General features: G+C 39.0%; 1 protein-coding gene across 7 annotated transcripts in view; it reads left to right on the top strand.

Moving 5' to 3' along the window:
- Positions 1 to 20,544, top strand: part of LOC102196565 (muscleblind-like protein 1) — a 70,481-nt gene extending 49,937 nt beyond the window's left edge. For 3 of the 7 annotated variants that reach the window (XM_005742175.2, XM_013913153.1, XM_005742174.2), the window contains 8 exons: positions 5,452 to 5,676; positions 8,392 to 8,631; positions 10,557 to 10,610; positions 11,428 to 11,578; positions 13,376 to 13,411; positions 14,234 to 14,325; positions 14,641 to 14,710; positions 16,821 to 20,544. In XM_005742175.2, coding sequence (XP_005742232.1) covers positions 5,452 to 5,676; positions 8,392 to 8,631; positions 10,557 to 10,610; positions 11,428 to 11,578; positions 13,376 to 13,411; positions 14,234 to 14,325; positions 14,641 to 14,697 — 855 coding nt within the window. In that variant the 3' untranslated portion in view covers positions 14,698 to 14,710; positions 16,821 to 20,544. The remainder of the gene's footprint in view (positions 1 to 5,451; positions 5,677 to 8,391; positions 8,632 to 10,556; positions 10,611 to 11,427; positions 11,579 to 13,375; positions 13,412 to 14,233; positions 14,326 to 14,640; positions 14,711 to 16,820) is intronic. The other 4 variants (XM_005742176.2, XM_005742177.2, XM_005742178.2 and 1 more) reach the window with 4 other exon arrangements.
- The last annotated feature ends 705 nt before the right edge of the window (positions 20,545 to 21,249 follow it).

Here is a 21,249-nt window from a genome sequence, read left to right on the forward strand (position 1 = left end):
TTTCCAATCTTGTGGGCAACAGAAGATTGGAAAAACTTTGCCCAGTGTGATGAATCTCAATATCTAGTGTGACCTTCAGGTAGTAAGGTCAGAATTTGGCGAAAACAACAAGAAAGCATAGATCCGTTATGCCTTCTATCAACCTTTCAAGCTGCCAGTGGTGGTGATTTAATGATGTAGCGGATAATTTCTTGGCGCCCCATCATACTAACTGAGCATCATTTAAATACCACAGCCTACCTGAATATATCTTTTTATGAGCACAGTGTACCCACCTGCTGATGCCCGCTTTAAACACACTAAAGTGCCACAGTACTCCAATGGGCTTCAGTCACAAGATCTTAATCCAACAAAGCACTTTTCAAAACAGTCTCTGAGCAAGACCTTGTTGAATTAAAGATGTTTTAAAGGCAAAATGGGGCCTAAAGCTATTAATAATTATGTACCTAATAAAGTGGCAATTAACTGCACATTGCATATAAAACATTGTATTCAAATACACGTCTAAAAAACGAATAACCACTCTATAGCCATCCATTTTTAATATGCAAGTTGGCTTGATTTGCTGGACCTTGTCAGTGGACAGAGTACTTACGGTTACTTACCTATTAATATAACGGTTTGAACATTCTGGGCTTAATTATGGACAATTATTACAATAAATACCCATACCAATGACCATATGCCTAAAATGTTCTGTTTTCAACAGGCAAAAAATATTTAACTGCGAAATGTTAATTGAATTTAGTCATTTATAGCAGTGGGTCTAAAATGTTGCTTGATATCGGAAAAATACTCACAATTATATGAGGGTTTAAAAAAGGATAGAAGTTAGATTTTAGTGAGTTAAAGGCCAGCACAAGCTCTTGTTTAAATTTTCCTAAAAAGTTATATCCATTGAACTTAGCTTGACTCCATTTTTTCCTTTGGTTCAAGTTATTGTCAAGATATTGTAGACGAGACAAGACGAAGATGTGCAAGATGCAAAATCTGCAAATATAGTATAATTTAGATGTGTGTTCAGTAACTATGTGACTGAGTGCGCAAATAAGCATATTGTTCCCAGATACAGTTTGTAGTGGATTTGTGTAAGTTTTTTTGTTTTTGAGTCTTTTGATGAGTATTGTAAGGTGTTTTGTGTTTGTCAGTCCTTTGGTGGTAATGAGTTGAGGGCTCTGTTTGGCCCATATCCATTTAGATGGATTTTATGTCCACTAGTCTGAGTCAATATGGTGGTTTTAGTGAATTTTGAAACTGTGTAACTGCACACGTGATGTCAGTGTGAATTTTTTATGGGACAGGAACGCAGCTCAAATGAGACCTGACACTGTCACGACAGCTGCGTTCCCACCATATTTGCCCAGGTTCCTGTAGAGGGCCCGAAATGTAACATCAGCACCAGCACCGCTGCCCTCTGAAAACCATTATTTCCTGTGGTTTGTACTGTGCGTGAATGGTTTGGCAAGGTGCAATGCAAACATGCTGTCTCGGAAGCTTCTGCATTGACATGACCAGTAGAAACAATGAATGATGGGAAGCAGACACACATACTCTATATGAAGACAGTGAGCAGGCACAAAAAAATTACACAGTACAGATTTGGCACAGTAGCCAGCACAATATAAACTTTGGCTCGATCGAGTGTCAGTGCAGCACATACTGCTTACCACTTTACAGATCTTAACAAATTTATTTGACGGCTTGTCATTAAAACAACAAAAAAACACAAATATTTCAGAAAGCTGTCTTGTTTTATTGGTATTTATTGAACAGCTAACAAACTGAATTCACATTTTAGACCCAAATAGTCGGCACACTGGACTTCTCTCTGAGAAGTCAGAAATGAATCAAGCATAACATACATTTTTGTTTGTCCAGCAAGTAAATAATTGAAATGTTGCGTCTTAATCTTAATTAATGACATTCTAGTTATTTTTTCAACTCTTTTGTAAAACATTACATTTGAAAATTTATGGATAACAGCAGCAATTATATTTTAACATTAGGAGCATAGTTTTGATTAGCTGATGTTTACTGGTGGAATAATCACTACAGAAACCATGATAGCAGTGATTTTGGTAATTATGCTGTGTAATTAAGATCATCTGTGACACAGACTTTATACTGGGTGTTCTGATAATTTGTTAAGCACTGTATGTGAAATAGCACAAGATTGATCAGACATGACGCTCATAAGGACCAGAATCCATGCCATTTCAGTGAGTATAGGAACATGTGTGACTGTAGAATACATGTGTGACACATACACAAAGTTTCCTACCACTGCTGTGAATGCACAGACCAATTTGCAATAAGCAATTTTGTGTGCTTTGTCATCTAATGGTTTATTATTGCTAAATTAACATTCATAATTATACTTGGTAATTTCCTAGGATTTGCTTAATGACAACAATAAAGACAGTGTTTATAGGTTTAGTGGTTATATAATAAATCCCAGCAGTTCCAGAATGTTCTTGCCAGTTTCACATTCAATAAAACAAATACATTCCAAATAGGACCAAATTACAAAGGTATGAAGTATAAACAGTGTGTAAGGGTTAATGAAAACGTTGTTTTTTCCCCGATTTTAAACCCCCCTAAAAATATTTGTAGCATTTGTCCAATGTAAACCGATCATAAGGGCAATCATATGATCAGCACTCGGGCCGATCATAGGACTGCCGGTGGGTAGGGTTGTTTGTCTGTTCAGTGTTCTTTAAATGAACTTGAAAAACATGAAAGCCATGAAAAACAGTTCTGTGACTGAGTTTGAAAAAAATGTTTCGCTTAAAGAAAATTGACAGAATTAGTTAATTTGATGAAAGTTTATTCTTACTTTTCCTTTCGTTTGTACATTGCATAATATAGAAAACTAATGGATGGATGAATGGATTAAATAGGCAGTTGGGTTAGGTTCTAACTATGGATGGGTGAATGGATGGATGGATAGCCAGTCCTGGTATAAGGCAATGAAGGGAATTATTTTAAATGATTAACAGCACATCCATAAAGCCGTATAACATACACACACAAAATTGAGTTAAGATGTTGCTCTATGTATGCGCAGCATGCTCCAAGGATGTTCAAGGTGATAGCCACAGCCCCGTTCAGCCAAATGAATCCTTCCATGACCGATCCAGAAACCTTACAGAAACAATGAGAACTGCCAGTCAGGCTTGAAGTAATTCCTCTGTCATCTCCACTGTCCCTTTATGTTTAAGTGAGAGCACTGGAGTGAATTTGTCTAACGCTATTCAAAGGAGTTCAAAAGATGCAGTGTGCTTTGACGCACATCTGCAAGTGCACACTTAGCTGATGGCTTATCAACCCTATCTAGAAAAGAGAGGCTGAGTTGAGAGCCCCATTGGGAGGGATGGGGGTTTAAAGAAGCATAGATCTCCCTGGAACAGCAAAACCTTCCTTTCTGTTTATGTCATGGGGTGAGAGAAAGCAAGACGAGAGAAGAAGCAGGAAGACAAGCTGACAAAGAAGGACACAGCAGAAGAAGAAAGGGAGAAGGGAATGCAGCCGAAATAGATAAATGGGCAGGGTAAGACAGGTAGGTAAAGTGAAGGAGATAGGATGACAGCAGTGAGGAGAGATGGCTTTAGACCTCCACTACAAAGAAAAGTCAAGAAAATAGAGCATGTTCTGTGCACAGGGATCAAAGGGTAAAACCGGGTACTTACCTTTCTAAGAATCAGACTTTATTCTTCCTAACCTCACCTTGTGTTTGTAGCTCAGTCTCCTTCTTCCACCCTTAGTATCTCTACCACATTTTATTTCCCCCTTTTTTTTCTTTTATCTGCAGCTATCCATCCTTCCTCAGTGTATGTAGGTAACCTACTTTAATTTCATGCATTGGACCATGAACACAGTGAAGTGGTTAGAGTCTGTCACAGCTGGTTGTCACTCACTCACAGTAGAAAAGGACCTGTTCAGTACAGATCCTCTTTGAAAATCAAATAAGTCAAAGCATGAAGCCACAATCTAATGACATTCCAGTGGCTGGGTGTAATTGGCCACATCTCTGTGTTTAAATATTTAGGAGCTGAAGTTATGGCTCATGTGGTAAAGTGTTTGCACTACAACAAAGAAAGGTCAAACTAGGTCAGTGCGTCTGACGTACAAATCTTAGAATATTCAAATCTGAATTTAAGCTTGTTTACAAAGAGTTTCAATATGTATTGAATGTCTTTATATAGTATGTTTCTTAGTCCATTATAACCAGTTCAGTGGCTAATTGGTAAAACCGCAATTTAGATAAATAAAGTTGTGCAATGACTGTTACGTCACATTTTACCATCATTATAATTGTAGTGGGGACTTTTCAGCAAAACTTAACTTTAGGTTTTCCACCGTTATGCAAAAAACAACAACAACAAACATGCCCTGAAAAAGAGAGGATAACACATTTTACTGGGAATAGTGAAAACAAATACTGCTGAACTGTAATTAAGCCCTGCATGCAATTATAGATGTTTCTGTTATAACATTTTTGTTAATTAATGCGAATATTCAATTTCATATCGATACTGAAACTTTGACGAGTTCCAAAAGAGGCCTATTAGTAAGCTTTCAAACTCTTCGCAAGATGATATCACTGCATAGTTAAAACCCCATGACCGCAAATGTTTTAGATGACATCATGCTTATTCCATCCAAACCCCAAGCTGCAAATATCTCAAACTGATATCTGAGCACCTGGAATGAGACACATCTGCTTTTCCAGAGCACCTTATGATTGCAAACAACTCTTCAGACATTCCAGAGGGCAGTGCCGAAAGAATTATTTCTGATTTTCTGAGTCATCGCTGAGCAGTGAGGAGGTTTTAGGAAGAATGTATCAGTACAGCCCTGGCTGCCGCTCCTCTATTACTCACTGTGTCCTGTTGGCAGGGGCTCAAAAGACAATCCTTAGACTGGGGCTGAGGTCAGGATCAGGCAGGGAAAACTTTGCAGTGCATACTCCTCTCTCTGTCAAACTCCAGTACAACGCATACAGGCAGTACTTTATCTTACAGTGAAGCCTCTCTCCCCACTCACATGCTCACACAGCTTGACGTCCTTCATCAGTACTGCTAACTGTGTGATATCTGGGGTATGAAGCATGTGATTCCATCTGATCAATGGAAGAAGGTGACACCACATACTGACGCTTGCTCTGCGCGTTAGTGCAAATGAAAGACAAGCAGCCATGTTCTTTTTCCTCAGATGTAAGCCTGTTAATTATCTGTTTTTGCATCTTTCCTTCCACATCCACAATCAGAGTTCCTATTTTTTGCTTTGCTACTGATAATCTTCTGCCTCATATGCTGTATATCCACCAGAGGTAATAATTATATGAGGAAGAAACAATGTGATTATATATGTAGCATCTTTATACATAGACTGTGAGAAATCATTGTGGATCAATTTTGACCAACTCTCTTATTTTGCATGTGCTCTCAGCCCATGTTTTCAGTCACACCCAGCCTTGCAACCAATGCCAATGCTGCTGCAGCAGCGGCTGCTGCATTTAACCCCTACCTTGGCCCTGTGTCGCCCGGCCTGATGCCCGCTGACATCTTGCCCAGTGCCCCCGTACTGGTCACCAGCAACCCCAGCGTTCCCATACCCGCTGCTGCTGCTGCCGCCGCTGCTGCACAGAAACTCATGAGGACAGACAGACTGGAGGTGAGGAGGAACACAAACATTTACACACATTCGCAAGAAAAAGTGGGGAAAAAATATATGAAAGCACATCGGGAGGATTTGCATAATTTTTTGTGATTCCTTTGCCGCTCGCAGATTATAAAAAACGATTGGGAGAAATACCTTTTTCACTCCTTTCTAACAGAATCTTTTCAGATGTAGGATCTGTCTATTCAATATTAACAGTCTTGTTTGTACGTCTGTGTATCTACACCATTTCTGTTACACTAACTACATGCCATTACCAAGACAGAGTTATTTCTCAGACTTAAGCAAGAGAATGAGATGTTAAAAAAAGCATCCACAAACATTACCATTGCTGACACTATCGATACGAAGGGGATAACTTTGTCTGGCACAAGCTCGGGTTATAATGTACATATGTCATTTTCAGAAAAATCTTTACTTCTTCTCGGAAAGCAATTAGTTCTTTGAAACCTGATGAGCGCCCCTCCTCCAGCTGCGTTCAGATAATCATTAATTGGACAGTAAGTCAATCTCATCCATTATGTAGCCCCACCCGAGAAACAGTGGCAGCGGAATAATGGGGAAATCGTTGGAGGCAGGCAGGAGGCGTGCAAGAATGCAGGAAGGTTACATTTAAGATGTAATGTTGGGTAGCTGGGTAATTAATGGGGGTGAGGCTGAGTAAGTCTTTGGACCAAGTGAATGAATGGACAACATGCAGAGCGACAGAACAGGTTACTGACAGGAAAGAGAGATGGAGGCGGAAGATAGGAAATCAATTTGTAGACCTGTTGTGGTCATCAGGGGAGGGGTTGGAGCAGGCAGAGACAGAGATACCAGAAACAAAGCAAAGGCCGCTGACTGAATTTTATGGAGGCGTTAGTACAAGTCATGCTGTAGAGGTTAAGGATAAGTGGAGGCAAGACGCTGCGAGCAGGAGAGCATGCACCTCTCGATTCAGACTAAGGATTAAAACGATTTGTCCTGCAAAAGATCGATAGCAAAAGGATATGAAATATTTATCAACCCAATCAGAAATACTCTCCTCATTCCACTGTTTTCCTTTTAGATAGAGAGGCCTGTTGGTCAACGGCATCTGTGGTGGTCAGGCTGCAGGAGACGTAGTGAGGCTGCATGTGTGGGTGAAACTTTTTGATGAGGAGATTTCATATCCTAGTTTCTTAATTTGAAAGGAACTAGGTTTGCTAAAAATATCTTAGAGAAAGGGGCCAGTCATATTTCAGTTTCCAGTGTGTGTCGTTCAAAGTAAACATAGCTGGAATTCTGTGGAGCGACACACATACCGCTCAGTTGATGTGTTACGGACTGTTTCCTGTAGGCTGTGAGAAATTCCAATTTTAGAAGACAATGCCCCAGACAGTTTTCCTGAGAAAATATGCTCCAGAAGTCTTGCTGTCTTTTCCTTACATACAGTATGCTGCAACATGTCAGCATGCATAAAGTCATATGTTGGTCACCTGCAACCATGGTGATGCAAGTAGCTCAGGGGGATAGTTAGACATCTGGTCCCGAGAACATCAAATCCTATCATTCAGTCCTCCCCTGTTTTTTTTCTTCCTATGACAGCCTACATACACCTCATCACCAAAGGCTCTCACTTTCTCCTCCATCTCCATCCTTGTCTTTTTACTCTATATTCGTCAACCACGCTTACATTTCCCTTCTCTCCAAGTTTCCTCCCTCCCTCACCCGCCTCTACAATATCTGCCTGACAACAAGGCAGTCTCTCGTTTAAAAAAAAATAAGACAAGTAGCAGTAGTTACTGGTTAGCAGTGGTGGGGTGGTGTGCACGTGTAGGCATACATATCTGAGAAAGGGAGAGGTACCCACGAGAAACAAGGGACAGCCAAAGAGAGAAATGCTATCACTCACAGCAGTCAGTGAACGTAGATGATGAGCTGTCAGGACTGGAGACAGAGCAGTTTGCAGATAACTGTGCTGGTGGCCTTTTGTCTGGCAGCCGGGCCACCACAAATCAAATCCTTTATGCACGCAGACAGGGAGACTGGTAAACAGACTTAGTAAATGGCTTGTTCCATCACAGTAACTGATAGATCAATACAACGCACCATGAAATTGCATTTCTTTTGGTGGAGGATTGCATCTCGAATCCAGTTCAGACTCAACGGTCTGATGGAGCGCCGAGAGCAGAGATCTGAAGTTATTGCAAGGCTCTTTGAGTGCCTAAATTTAAAAAAAAAAAAACGGTGCTGCCTTATAATATATATACACCCACCTTTTGTATGTGTGTGTGTGTGTGTGTGTGCGCGCGCGTGTGTTTGCTACAGTGTACCAGCGGCTGACAATTACGTCAGCTACAGCCTCCCTCGAGGGTAACCAGCTTCATATTTCCCATGAGCCTCATTGAGTCTGTACGTTCAGAATGAAGAAGGCATTTTCCCAATTGTTCATGCAAGTGCTGCCCCCTTCTGTCAGACTCAGGAAGAACAAAAACAGTTCTCATTTAAATAATGGATGAATGCGGTGTGATTAATGAGTCTGTAAACGTTGGTTAGGATCTGTTCTGCTTATCAATCAACATTAATGGCCGAACCCATCATTAAGATCGGTTACCTTGTCTGATACCATCTGAAATGACAGAGCAGATGGATTGCTTTATCACGTGGACTCACCAGTAACTTTGTAACTTACGTGTGTAACTGTGTATGTGTGTTAGGTTTATGATCAAATCCTTACCATTGCCCCAGGTATGCCGGGAATATCAGAGGGGTAACTGCACGCGTGGGGAGAACGACTGTCGCTTTGCCCATCCTGCAGATAGCACCATGATCGACACCAACGACAACACAGTCACCGTGTGTATGGACTACATAAAGGGCCGCTGCTCGAGGGAGAAGTGCAAGTACTTTCACCCTCCGGCTCACCTGCAGGCCAAAATCAAAGCCGCCCAACACCAAGTCAACCAAGCTGCAGCTGCTGCAGCCATGGTAGGTATCTGTTTACATTACACCTCCAAAAGCAAATCAAACTAAGAAACATTCAAGTATTACAATCTCACAACCTGCTGTCAGCAGTTAAAGCTAAATGTCATTTAATGTACATTAAAGTTTAAAATGTATAGTTTTTCCAAAAATAATTTCTTTTTTTCGTTTGGAGCAGAAGCATTGCACCACAAATACTCTAATCTGGAGATAATTTTCTATGTATCGACAGCGTTGCTTGAGCCAGTACATTTTACCCTGCTTTTAACCTCAACCTTTAGTCTCCATTGTGCCTCTGCAGCTCTGACTCAGTACGCCCTAAAACGATACAGATGTAGCTTGTGTCAATGTGTGCTTTGTTAGCAGCAGCAGTAATCGTGCTAGTATGTGACTGAGCCTCCCCTCGCCTGCTCCTCCTTGTTTTGCTGCTTTGTTAGTTTTACATTTTGCTTTTTCACAGTCGATAGATGTGTAACATTTTTTGCTGAGAAGACAATTGTGTAGACTGCGGCATATTTTGGATCTTGTCTCCGCAATGCAGCGATCGGTTTCTCTAAAGAGACAGTAAAAAGGTCGTGTTCCGCCAAGTGCTGTACAGTAGATAATATCGTGCATCACTGAATTCAAAAATATGGGTCAGCTTTATATCAGTTAACCTTTCATTTCTGTTTATTTCGATTGATTCAGCACAATTTGAGCAGGCCTGCCATTTATCATGTCCAATCTCATCTTTTCCAAATAAAATGTAGTAACTTCCTGGGATATAAAATGGCAATTAGTATGAATATAATGGCACAATGATAATTATTACTAGAGTGTATCTATAGAATTAGACTAAATTATTGTCCTCTTTTTTTCTTTTATTACAAATAGCCAGACCTGTGACGCTTTTTCAAAGTCTTCATTGAGTATTTAGTTGTGACACATGAAACAAACTCAAACAGAGAACACAACAAGCACCTCAAGGTGTTTTCTAGCTTTATATTGTAAGGTAAAGACCCTATAATATTAGAAAGAAAACTCCAACAATAAGATAACCCTGTATGAGCAAGCACTTGGCGACAGTGGGAAGGAAAAAATCCTTTTGAAGAGGAAGAAACCTCCAGCAGAAGCAGCATCTGGGGCAGCCATCTGCTATGATCGGCTGGGGGTGATGGGACAGAGACAGGACAAAGGATTTAGTAATAAAACATTTTAAAATGTATCTACAATTTCATAATCAGTGTATGTGATACAAAAGTTTTGTTCAGATTGGCCCACCTGTTAAAGAGGACATAGGATCTATACATGTACCCTAGGATCAATTTAGGAACAAACACATCTGAAGATGTCAATGATTTTTTATGGTATATTCAAATCATGTGAATGAAACAGAAAACACAGGAAGAGGAGAATCACACAAGTACTGGAAACTGCAGTCGTTTAAGACCCTTAAAACGGGCCTAGGACCAAAAGTCAAGTGCCACTTTAGGAAATTAGTTTCAGTACAGTTGCCATGGTCCAGCCACCACAGGCTTTAAGAAAGCAGTGCATCTGGAGCAGAGGGCAGAATCACATTAGATAATATTTATAATCTGTTTCAAATGAATGTATTTGATCAAAGCTCATTCATTGGCTAATAATCTTTTCTGGCATAGAATTTTCGCATTCATGAAAATAAAAACTTTCTTCTGACAGCAAAGTTTGCTATGGGCTGTAATTCTTTTCAGTAACCCTAAAGCCATTAATGTGCATGCACAAGTCTTGTAATTGTTGTATATTGCATTCCAATGATTTGTTTTTGTTTGTTTGTTTTTTTTGTTTGTTTTTTTTCCTCACCAACCCACACTGCACTGCTGCCCCCATGACGCACCTTCGCTTGCTGGTTTTTGTTAATGCGCTTGAACCCCATTGGCCCATTGCCATCATGTGCTCGCTGCCTGCTAATTAAGACTCAGTCGGCTGTCAAATCAATGAAGCGACCCCTCGACGCAACTTTTGATCTGGTACTATGACCTTTCACCTTTTAGCTTGGCATGCAGCTGTGGTGTGATAGATATAGTTTGAAGCTGTGTTTAACTAACTAAATGAGAAAGCACTTAAGGGTGATGAACTGATTGTAACCTTTGGTTTGACGTTTTAAGATTAAAAACAGATTCCAATCACATTAGTGAAGAATAAGGACAGTGGCTCAAAACTGGAAATGCACTACATTTTCCAATGTCAGTTCATCACCTTAAGTGAATCTCAAAGCATGAAAATGCAAAAGTTTATTGTGGTATAAAGCTATGGTAGTCTTTGCATGTCTTGGTCATTTCCCATACTGCATGCATAACTGGTAAAGAGGTGTCATGACAGTCTTAACATGGCGTATAGTTTACTATTATCATGGAGCTGACAGCGCAACTTTCCCTAACTACATCATTTCCATTGGTGGTCCAGCAATCTGTGCTTCAGCTTATATTAAGCAGCTGCTAAGTTCTCTTTACGGAAAATTCGAGTTCTCAGCCAGCAAAATATTGACTGTATCTACTGTAATATTCTAAAATCATGTAAAAAGGTTCATGACAATATCTTGAGTACTTTTATGCTTGTCGTAAGATATACGTCACACATTTTTTTGTCAGCTAGCACCTCTGTCCGCCTGCTCTGACAGAAGTAATGTAGTCCACTGCTTGCTTGCCAATATATTTGATTGCTGTTTTGATGGGCAATTTAATCTTCTAATGAATTTCTTTCTTCTCTCTGTCCTGAATGTCACTGCTACCATACTTTGATTTCCCTCACTCCCATCCTTTTGTTTTGATGTTGTCCCCTCTTCAGGGGCTCCCTCCCGTCTTGCCTCCTTTACCAAAGAGACCTGCACTTGAAAAAGCCAACGGTGCCACCACTATGTTCAATGCTGGTGTATTCCCGTACCAACAGGCCCTGGCCAACATGCAGTTTCAGCAGCAGGCTGCCTTCATACCATCAGGTAAGGTCCGAGTCTTCTTTAACTGGTGTTTGTGGCAGTTATCCTATTCACATTCCACACTCCTTTGATTATGGTTTGGTATCTGCAATGTCTGGCTGAATGAAATGATGGGGGAAAAACTTGCACAGTGTTATTTGCACATATATGTACTGCATGGTCATAACTTTGGTGTCACAAGTGGGAAGAGAAATGGTCAAAAGGTTTATTTTTTTTTCATTTATAGGCAGGCAGGCAGTGCTAGGATGTCTTCACACCTATATTTGTTTTCTCTGGCCCGAGTCAGTTCATGAGTTTGTAAACTTGTAGCTTTTCCCGGTGGTTTGGTTTGTTTTCACACACGGAGAAATCCAAGTGAACCAAAATGTTTCACTATAAACCACGTGAAAATATTCTGGCTGCTTATTGGCCAGATGAGTCTGGGGCTGGACAAACAACAGTAAATACAGGAAGAAGGTGCTGCATTCTAGACTAGTGGAGAGTTTATATTCATTTCACGGTTAGTTGTTTGCCTGCACAGACTTTGGCACATTTATAGTACCTTGCTGCATTCAGAATACAAAGCATACATGGTAACGGGAACTTTTTGAGCTCAAACTTGGAACGCAGTTGGGTCGGATCATGTTCACATGAAAAACGAACTGCTCTGGAGTCCATTTGGAACCAAAGGGTCTCGGTGCGATTGTTTTACACCCGAGTCCAATTACTGTTTTCCCATCTGCCCAAATGATCGCACTGAGGGAAAAAACAAACCAGAGTTTAAATGAACTAAGCACTGCAGGTGTGAAAACACCCTTAGTATTACATATAAACCATGCTCAAAAGATCATTCTAATGAACAGAATGATAATTTTGAATAAGATGCAACTGAGATAAATAAATCAAAGTTTTTATTTATTTAAGTATTTATTAAAATATTCATTAAGTTGAACATTTGATGTTACATTTACATGGGAAATATACATTTAATTAAATTAGTTACAAATCAACATTTTGGGCTCAAAATGTTTTGTGTGGTATAAAAACATAAACATAAACAGATATGACTTTAATTGAACTGAAATTCTGAAAAATGGGGCAAGACCATCCACGACTGCTGGAACATGAGGGGCACTTCTTCACTCTCTGCCAGTTTAAATCATACCCAAGGTGTACACTACATGTGCATGCACAAAATGCACACACACACAGACAGCTTTTTTAAATGTTCTTCTTTGGGCACTGCATAGTCATCGTTAACTGTGCCCCATATTCTCCTGTGACAGCCTAAGAATAGCCTGCCATCGATTCCCATCTGTGAGACATTCAGATCCTCAGATCCTCATATGTCCCACTCTATTGGGCTGTCAGATCACTTACAGCTACACTGTTTGAGGGCTTAAAAAGCAAGCCATTCAAACCTGTCACCGTACAAACAGCTGCCATGGCCCTGACAGGAAAATTGGGGTAGTGGTAGCGTTTAATTTGCCCTTCAGTTTAATGGATAAGTTGAACAGTAAACTGGGGTTGGCCAGCAAGTTTTGTTTTCTTTTCAGTTTTTCCCACCTCTTCCCACTCAGACCTTTCATGCATATGTTTTCTTAAATATGCAGTATGTGCAGTTACAGCAACTGCAAGCCATGAAAGTAATAATAACCAATGCTGTCATATAATAAGCTATGGCCACTCTATGAAAGAGTTCACATGTTTACATCCAGAATGAATCCAATATTGTCTGACTTTGTAACACTTGTAATGCATTTTGCTGATTTCTTCTCCCCCCTATTCACTCCACTCCCTGTTGCAATGCATGATGGGCAGGCTCGATATTGTGCATGACACCTGCAACAAGTGTTGGTAGGTGCCAGCTTTCCTTATTGATTATCTTTGAACCCATTGTAGTCACTCTCATTTAACTCACCACATAAAGTGAGCACAGTTTTTTTTTTTTAATTTAGACTTTGAAATGTACTCAAAATGATATTCAGTGTCTTTTCAACACAGGCTATTCAAATGTAAATTGCAAATTTTGATTGTGAGCATACTTGTGTAATTTCAATTGGAAATGATGTGCTTTACTATTCTGTACTGTAGACCTTTTTGCTTCACCACAGATCTGTCTGTCACCTAATGCTTGTTGCAGTTCAAAATCCCCTGACCCCTGCTTTGTTTAACTTACATTTCAAGCTCTTTAACCTCTTGAGCGCCTCATTATACTGTCTGGTTATAAATGCCATATAAACATGAGGATTTATCAGTGGTAGCGGAAGAAAGGATAGAGATGTTGTGTGAAGTTTATGCAATCCTGATTGTACTGTAATTTTTGCAAAACCCAGTGAACTCTCTTATTCAGTTTTGAATGCTCCCCGCCAAGAAAATAACACGCTGCCTCCTGATATGATATGCTCGTCCAATTTTCAATTAGCCGCTATTTAAATAATTTCCCTGACGTTTCTTTTCTTTTTCCACAGCAGGTGAGTTGCTATGAGTTTACGCAAATTGCTGGGATGTTTGTAGATAAAACGTTAAAGATCGCTAGAAAGCAGACAATAAATCTGGAGCTGTTTAGATCTCATGTTTATCAGCATTCTATACACAGACATACAAATGAAGTGTCAAGCATTAAAAGCTTTAAATCTGCTCTGGTTCAACTGCCTGTGTGATCTTTCCCCCTCCAAGTACCCATGATGCACGGTGCTACCCCAGCCACTGTGTCTGCAGCCACCACATCTGCCACAAGTGTTCCCTTTGCAACAGCAACAGCCAATCAGGTTTGCTCCTCTCCTGCCTTCTTTCACAGTCTTTCACCTCTGCTATCACCTCTGACTTTTTCTCCTCTAATCGTACGATTTCAATGTGAATGAAATGAAAAGTGCATGAGTGGTGCACAAGGCTCACCTCTGGTCTTTGCTAGTTATTTCTAAATATCTCAATTTGTGATTATAGACATGATTGCTATGCTTATGCTTGTTAGCGGTTGTGGTTCCAGTGTGTTTTGTCCTCATTGCAGTAGACCCTTCTGTTTATTTCCCTCTGTCTTCCCATTCCCCCCTCCTCCCCTATTTGTCTTTTCTCCTCCCAATCAGATTCCAATAATATCTGCAGACCATCTGACTAGTCACAAGTATGTGACCCAGATGTAGAAGTCTCAGAACAGTATGTACTGCACCTCCAGCACCTCACACAATGCATTCGAACAATAAATCTTTTTTCTCTGAAAAAGACCTCCAAACCTCTGATGTGACAGAGTTGCAAAAGCTTTTTATTGTTTGTTTTTTGGGGGAGTTGTGGGAGAAATGTTTTTTTACAAAATAAAATTGTTCACTTACTTGGTAGCAGTTAGAAGAGAAGATTACGTCTCCGCTCATATTTGAAGGTTAAAGATGAAGCTGGAGTCAGGAGCTGCTTAGCTGCTTAGAATAATCAACAGAAACACAGCAAAACAGGTAGAATAAAAAAAACTAAATGAAATATAAATAAATAAATATATTAAAAGCTGCCAAGTAGAGCGTCTAGTGCTTATCTGTTTACATTCCCTCCCTGCATGTTGAAATTTATACAGTAATGTTTGCCAATATTTAAAGTTGTGATTCTAAATGGCTGCTGGAAACATTAACTAGCTTGTAAGCTGCCAGCAGCTACAACATGCCAGGAATAGCAAATAAGCTTCCACACTATCAAACAGCACAAGCCAACACAGATGAATTAATATCCTGTTTGTCTTGTATGACTTGGCCACTGTGGAAGTTTTCACAGTGATCCATCAGATTTTCTTGCGCTCCTGATTCCCCGCTGATGAGATTTACGATATGATAGTCATCATACTGCTGAACTAGATCAAATTAATTTCAGCCGCTCAGTGTTTGCATACTTTTACATATTTTTTTAAGATCAGTATGAAAATCGTAAAAAAAATCTTTTGTTTTTAATACAGCTGTGAATATCTCAGCTCTTTAAGTGTTTTAGTAAAGTAGAACATAAACAATGTATTATAGAATTGATTGATATAACCTGTGTCGATATAAAGCTCTAAAAATAGTTAATAAAATATATGAAATAATAAAATACTAATAATGTTGATGACAGATAAGTAACATCAAAAATGTCAAATATCACATCTTGTTCTAAAGCAGCTTGTGCTTCTAAGAAATATGTTCATATTGGACAATTGTGCAGCTAATGGGTTCTAATATTCATAACAGTGCATGAAATAGTCTGCCTCCCCTCAGAGATCTTCATTTAACCTTTTTGTTTGCCTTGATTTTCGCGAACTATAACTTCGTACATTATTGTACAAAAGTTTCGAGCCACCCCTCATTCATTAGATTTTGTTTTCAAGGAGTTTGACACAGCTGCTGCACTTCAGCTGATCCATCATAAATGGATCTGCTGAATTGTTTTCAAGAAGCTGTTATAAAGTAAATTTGAATTTTTGATTCAAATCATCATCAATATGCAAAGAGGAGGTCAGAAGACAAGTACAGCAGTGAGCATCTACGGACCTGTAAAACAGTGTTGAGGCTCTGTCAAAGTTTAGAGGTGTATTTCAGCCTGTGGTGTTGGAGAACATAACTGATGAAATTATCATCGTTTTGATCCACCGTGCAACACCATCCGCCTCACTTTTCAGCAGGGCAGTGATCGCAAACACACTGCAGTAACAACAGATAGAAAAACAAGTGGAACATTTTCCAGTTATTCAGTGGATTTCCAAAGCTTGGATCACATTATTGTCCTTCAGGAATCTTGTACAACTACTCCTGAACACTACTTTATTATGTGTTTTTATCTATTGTACAGTGTCCTTGGGTGTCTTGAAAGGCGCTTTATAAATAAAATTTATTATTATTATTATTATTATTACTTGAAGAAACTGCAAGTAAGCTTCCCTTAGAGCATTGAAGAATAAAGGTGGTCATACCAAGTATTGACTTTCAAGGTTGTTAAAATGATAAATTATCAGTTTTTGCCTTACATGCTGTATTTCTATATATGATTGCACATTAAAAAAATCAGTGCTTTATATGTATATATAAACAAATAAATAAAACAAATGAGTGGTTCAAGTACAGTTTGTAATTCACAGTTACTATGGAAACCATACATTCATTTGTTTTAGACAGAAATTTTAGAAAGAAACTTTGAGGCTTATTATCAGCATTCTTGTCTGATTGAACTCTAAGTCAGCAGTAAACTCACTAGCTTTGCTTCGCCATTTTGCCGTTGCTCACAACTGACCTCCTGTACTTCACGCACTTCTTTTCAGATGGAGCTGGAGCGTGCTGGTGTCAAGTCCAAGATTAGTGGTCACCCTCCATGCTCGTAACATCAGGAGCGAAACGGAGGACCGAACTGGTTTGGAATAAATCTGCATGTTAACATAGGAGGCACAGTTTGTTAGAAGCGTTTTCATGTGTACTTCATGCACACTATTACACAACAAGAGAAAAGAACAACATCGCATCAAAGACTGCCTTGCGTTCTGTAGAGGCAACTGACCTTTATTCACCAGACACACTTTGAATGTTAACATAAGGTAAATGTGTGGAGCAGTCGCTGAACAGGTCGACTGAATCGGTACGTCTGTTGACCAAGAATCATGACTTACGTTGTGCGTGTTTATTCATCGGTTGTTGGTCTTTTGTTTACACAAAGGTGCACCTTGTATTTCATTTGAGGAAAAACGAAACAAATAATCTGACTGAATCACATATGCATGCACAATGATTTTGTTAATGATTTGATTTTGTTAAACCTGATATAAGGGAAATTACATGAGTGCACTCAGAGGCAAAATAGCAACTGAATGTCTGTGAGGTGTCTTTCAAACCTTTGTAGCCTACCTTTCTATCTCTTAAGCACATGTCTTTAATGTTGCAGGCATCCCTGTAAAGTGCCATACATCTCAAACTACATGAATGGTATAGAAATAGTGTTACAAAGTGTTGCAACTCAACGACTCCCTTTAATACGTCTCTTTTCTCTTTTGGACAGCATGAAGTGTCCAATGTCATAGCCCGTCATTGTCTGTGATTCCCTAAGAGCACCATCGCCCCATTGATTAGATGACCGTCCCCGGATCGTGTGCTTTACATAAATCTTCTACTGATTAGCTTTTAATTTTATTTTCTTCAACTTTGTTGTTGATGTCAGTTGTTTAGACGTGAAATGACTTGACTCGTAATCCGAGCTCTGTGCGGCCATTAAGTCTGTTGACTCTAAACGTCAGACGAGTAGACTGTGAGATCTCGGCCTGGGTGAGAGACCAAAGAAGCTCTCTCAGCGATGAAACTGTTATGATGACACCACAGGGTCAGGATCAGATGATGTCCACGCTGCTGTGAGACAGAAGTCAAAATCGACAGTGCGACTGGCAAATACGCGACCTGTACGACCCGATTTTGTTTTTCATTGGTATCGTTATTCATATTTTAAGACAGGTTAAAGTAAATTCAGTGTAGTGTATATAAAGTCAGACATATTTAAGAGTATTTGTTCTTATGTCTACCTGAGAACTGTTTTTCAGATAGTCAGCCAAAGTCTTTTCGTGTCACTGTTGTTAGGTGTTGTGGATAGACTAGTGGGGCTAAATTCTTAAAAATATGTAGCCCAAAGAAGGATCGAGTGTTTGGAGTAGATCTCTAGAACTCTTTATGTTATTTTATTTTTTAATATTCTGGGTGTTTTTTCAGGCATAGTCAATTGGTGGATAGTACAGGGAAAGTGGCAAGAATATAAACGATTGTATAACTCATCCAAAGCCTTAGAATGTATTATCGGGTCAGCACAATGCAACATGCCATTTTGAACCATCCAGTTGCCTAATCCACGCCATATTAACACACAGAGAGAGCACTATGTAACTGTCACTTTTTTTTGTCTGTGTTTTCTTAACTCTCTTGCGGTTTTCTTTGTTAGACAACAACAATTGTTTTATTGTTTTGTTTGGATGATTTTTTTGATATTAGTTCAGATTTTCAGTTTGGCTTATTATATTTATCTTTCTTATAATGAATATAAGGTTCAGTGTGTGTGTTTGCGTGTTCCTCATGCACAGTTCCCTAAAATTCCATGTAATGTTAATTTTCGTATGATTACAATTGTAAACTCAATATTTTCTACGTTATGCATATTGTTGAACTGTATGCATATTGTTCATTTCGCTAGTCTTTTTGTTTTGTCTTCTTTGAACAAAGATGTTTTATATGAGTATCTAACAGTAATGAAATAATAGAACAGAGAGGCCCAGGTTGTCGCTGTGGCAACCGTCGCCAATAAACGAGTAATATTTTAATGATTGTAAGGTTTGTAACTAGTCATATAAGAAAAAAAAAAGACTATTATAAAAATCTAGTTCTTAGATGTTTAGAGTAAAGATGTTATTTTCTACTGTATCCATTTCAAATAGTAACTATTGTTTTAATGTTTTTACTCTCCCTGGAAATTGGGCCATGTTGGAAAACAAGCTGCATATTTGATCACTTTTGGGGGCGTTGCTGGCGGGGTCAGGTGAATGTGGCGAGTAGGAAACCGAGTCGGAACTCTCGTTTCTTACCCAGCCATCTGCAAACAACAAGGGTGGGGTGGGGAATCTTGAGGTGATAATGGTTGACTTTTTTGCACTTCTGTACATAGTCAAAAAAGAAAGAATCATGTATATTGAGATCTTATTTTGAATAAAAAAAATAATGTCTATCAAGACAAGGAATTTTGCTAGGATAACAAAAAAAAAATCTTATGAAAGGCTGAACAAAATTGCTTGCATCAAAAGGGCACCGAGTTCTCACTCTCCTACCCCTTTCAGAAAAGGCCAAGTGTTGCTCTTCTTTTTTGTCAGCAGCTTGTAGTTTGCCAGGTAACCTTCCGGAGGAGGCGTCCACTACCCTCCAGGGTAAGGGCCTGACTGGGTTTGTCTGGTCCCCCAACCCGCCTGTACTGCACAGGTGTGTGTCATGGCCACGCCCGCCCAGGCCCAACCAATCACAACACGTCCTGTCTCTTTACTGTACTCAGAGAGGAATGCATGTTAAAGGAAATACATATACAGTTTAAAAAAAGAAATCACAACACAGTACTATTGATTAAGAAAACATTTACACAGAAAGATGTATTTACAGTATACAATATTCTATCAATGTAATGGAATAAAATATATATTAAAAAATATAAAAATAGAATAGTGGTTTATTTAAAAAAAAAAGATTCCTGAGAATATACTCACTAAAGTTTCACCACTTGGAGAGTTAAAATACATGCAACACAAACACCATAGCTATAAGTATGTTCTTTATGTTTATGTAAGCTGTGCTTCTAGTAGATGAAACTGACCGAACCCGATCGTAGTTCAACATCAGGTCAGAATTTAAGAATAACTGCAGAATGATATACTGCTTCGTAGTTTGGTTATTAACCAGTTAGTTTGAAATTTTGTCCTGATCATCTTAGTCACCTCTCATCTTCTACAAGCACGCATGCTTACATTTATGATATAATGTAAACTGAACTTTTTTTGGTTTGTCGTTTGTTTTCTCTGCTTGTAGTGCTAAGATGATGTATTCTGTCTTCTGCTGCAGTTTGTTTCTGCTTGTTTTACTGTTCCGGGCCCCCTGAAAGGATGCGTCATGTTTGCATACCAGCCACCTCGTCTGGAAAGCGTGTGTAGAGAAAACTACTGATTGCAACAGTCTAAAGCCATAAAATCCAATCATCTGAATGAAATATGAGAAAAATGATAAAGAGTTGGGGTGTGGTATGTTCTGGATCTCACAGGATTGTGTTTGCCTTGGTTTTGATTAACTATAGCATCATGCAATAATTCCAGTCATGGAGGTAGTTAGTATAGCTTGTGGTGTGCTGTGCCAACACTGATGGATGTGTGGAGTTAAGAGAAAAGTACGTGACCCATTTTATTCACGGGGCCTGCATTGCTATATTTGATTCTTGCTGTTATGAATAAAAAAAATGTAATAAAAATTTACAAATGAACTCAAGTAAAGGAGAATTTGTTTAAAATGTGTCGTTTCATTTGAGCTCAAGGTTGGGATGTTCTGGGTAATTTAAGGGAACACAAATTACAATGCTAGAGCTCGTTTCTGTGCACAACAAGCAGCAAGCGGCTGTCCTGGCTGTGTGTAGCACAAGCGTTAAATGAAGCTTAACGCAACATATTCATCTTTGTTTTTGTATTAAACCAGGGATGTCGAACTTATTTTACATTGTTGGCCACATACAGGCCACTTTGACCTTTGTGAGCCACACCAGTGAAACCTCCCTTTCTGTCATTGTTAAGAAGTTTAACCGCACACTGAAACCCTCAGTTATATCTTCAAGAAAAAATAAGCACTATTTCAACAACATGTCTCTGTTTTTCTACAGTAAATGATAAAGAAATCTGTCAGAATGACTCTTTGGGACTGAATTGTGAGTAGTAATGATTTTCACTTTAATTTTTTTCTTTCTTTTTTGTTGAAACTAACTATAAAAAAAACCCATGTTATTTAAATGTTGATCTATTGACATCAAATGACTTCAATAGTCTGGCATATTATGATTGATTCCAGGAGTTTTTATCATTTAAAAAACTACATCTGTAATCTGCCAACCTGCCTGACAGGTACCAACACATTCTGTTCGTATCCAGATATTAAAAGAGCAGTATTAAAAGGTAAACAAGTACAATACAGTAAATTTGGTAT

Source organism: Pundamilia nyererei, unplaced genomic scaffold (assembly GCF_000239375.1).
Source record: "Pundamilia nyererei isolate P.nyererei 1_Seehausen unplaced genomic scaffold, PunNye1.0 scaffold00117, whole genome shotgun sequence".
Taxonomy (NCBI): domain Eukaryota; kingdom Metazoa; phylum Chordata; class Actinopteri; order Cichliformes; family Cichlidae; genus Pundamilia; species Pundamilia nyererei.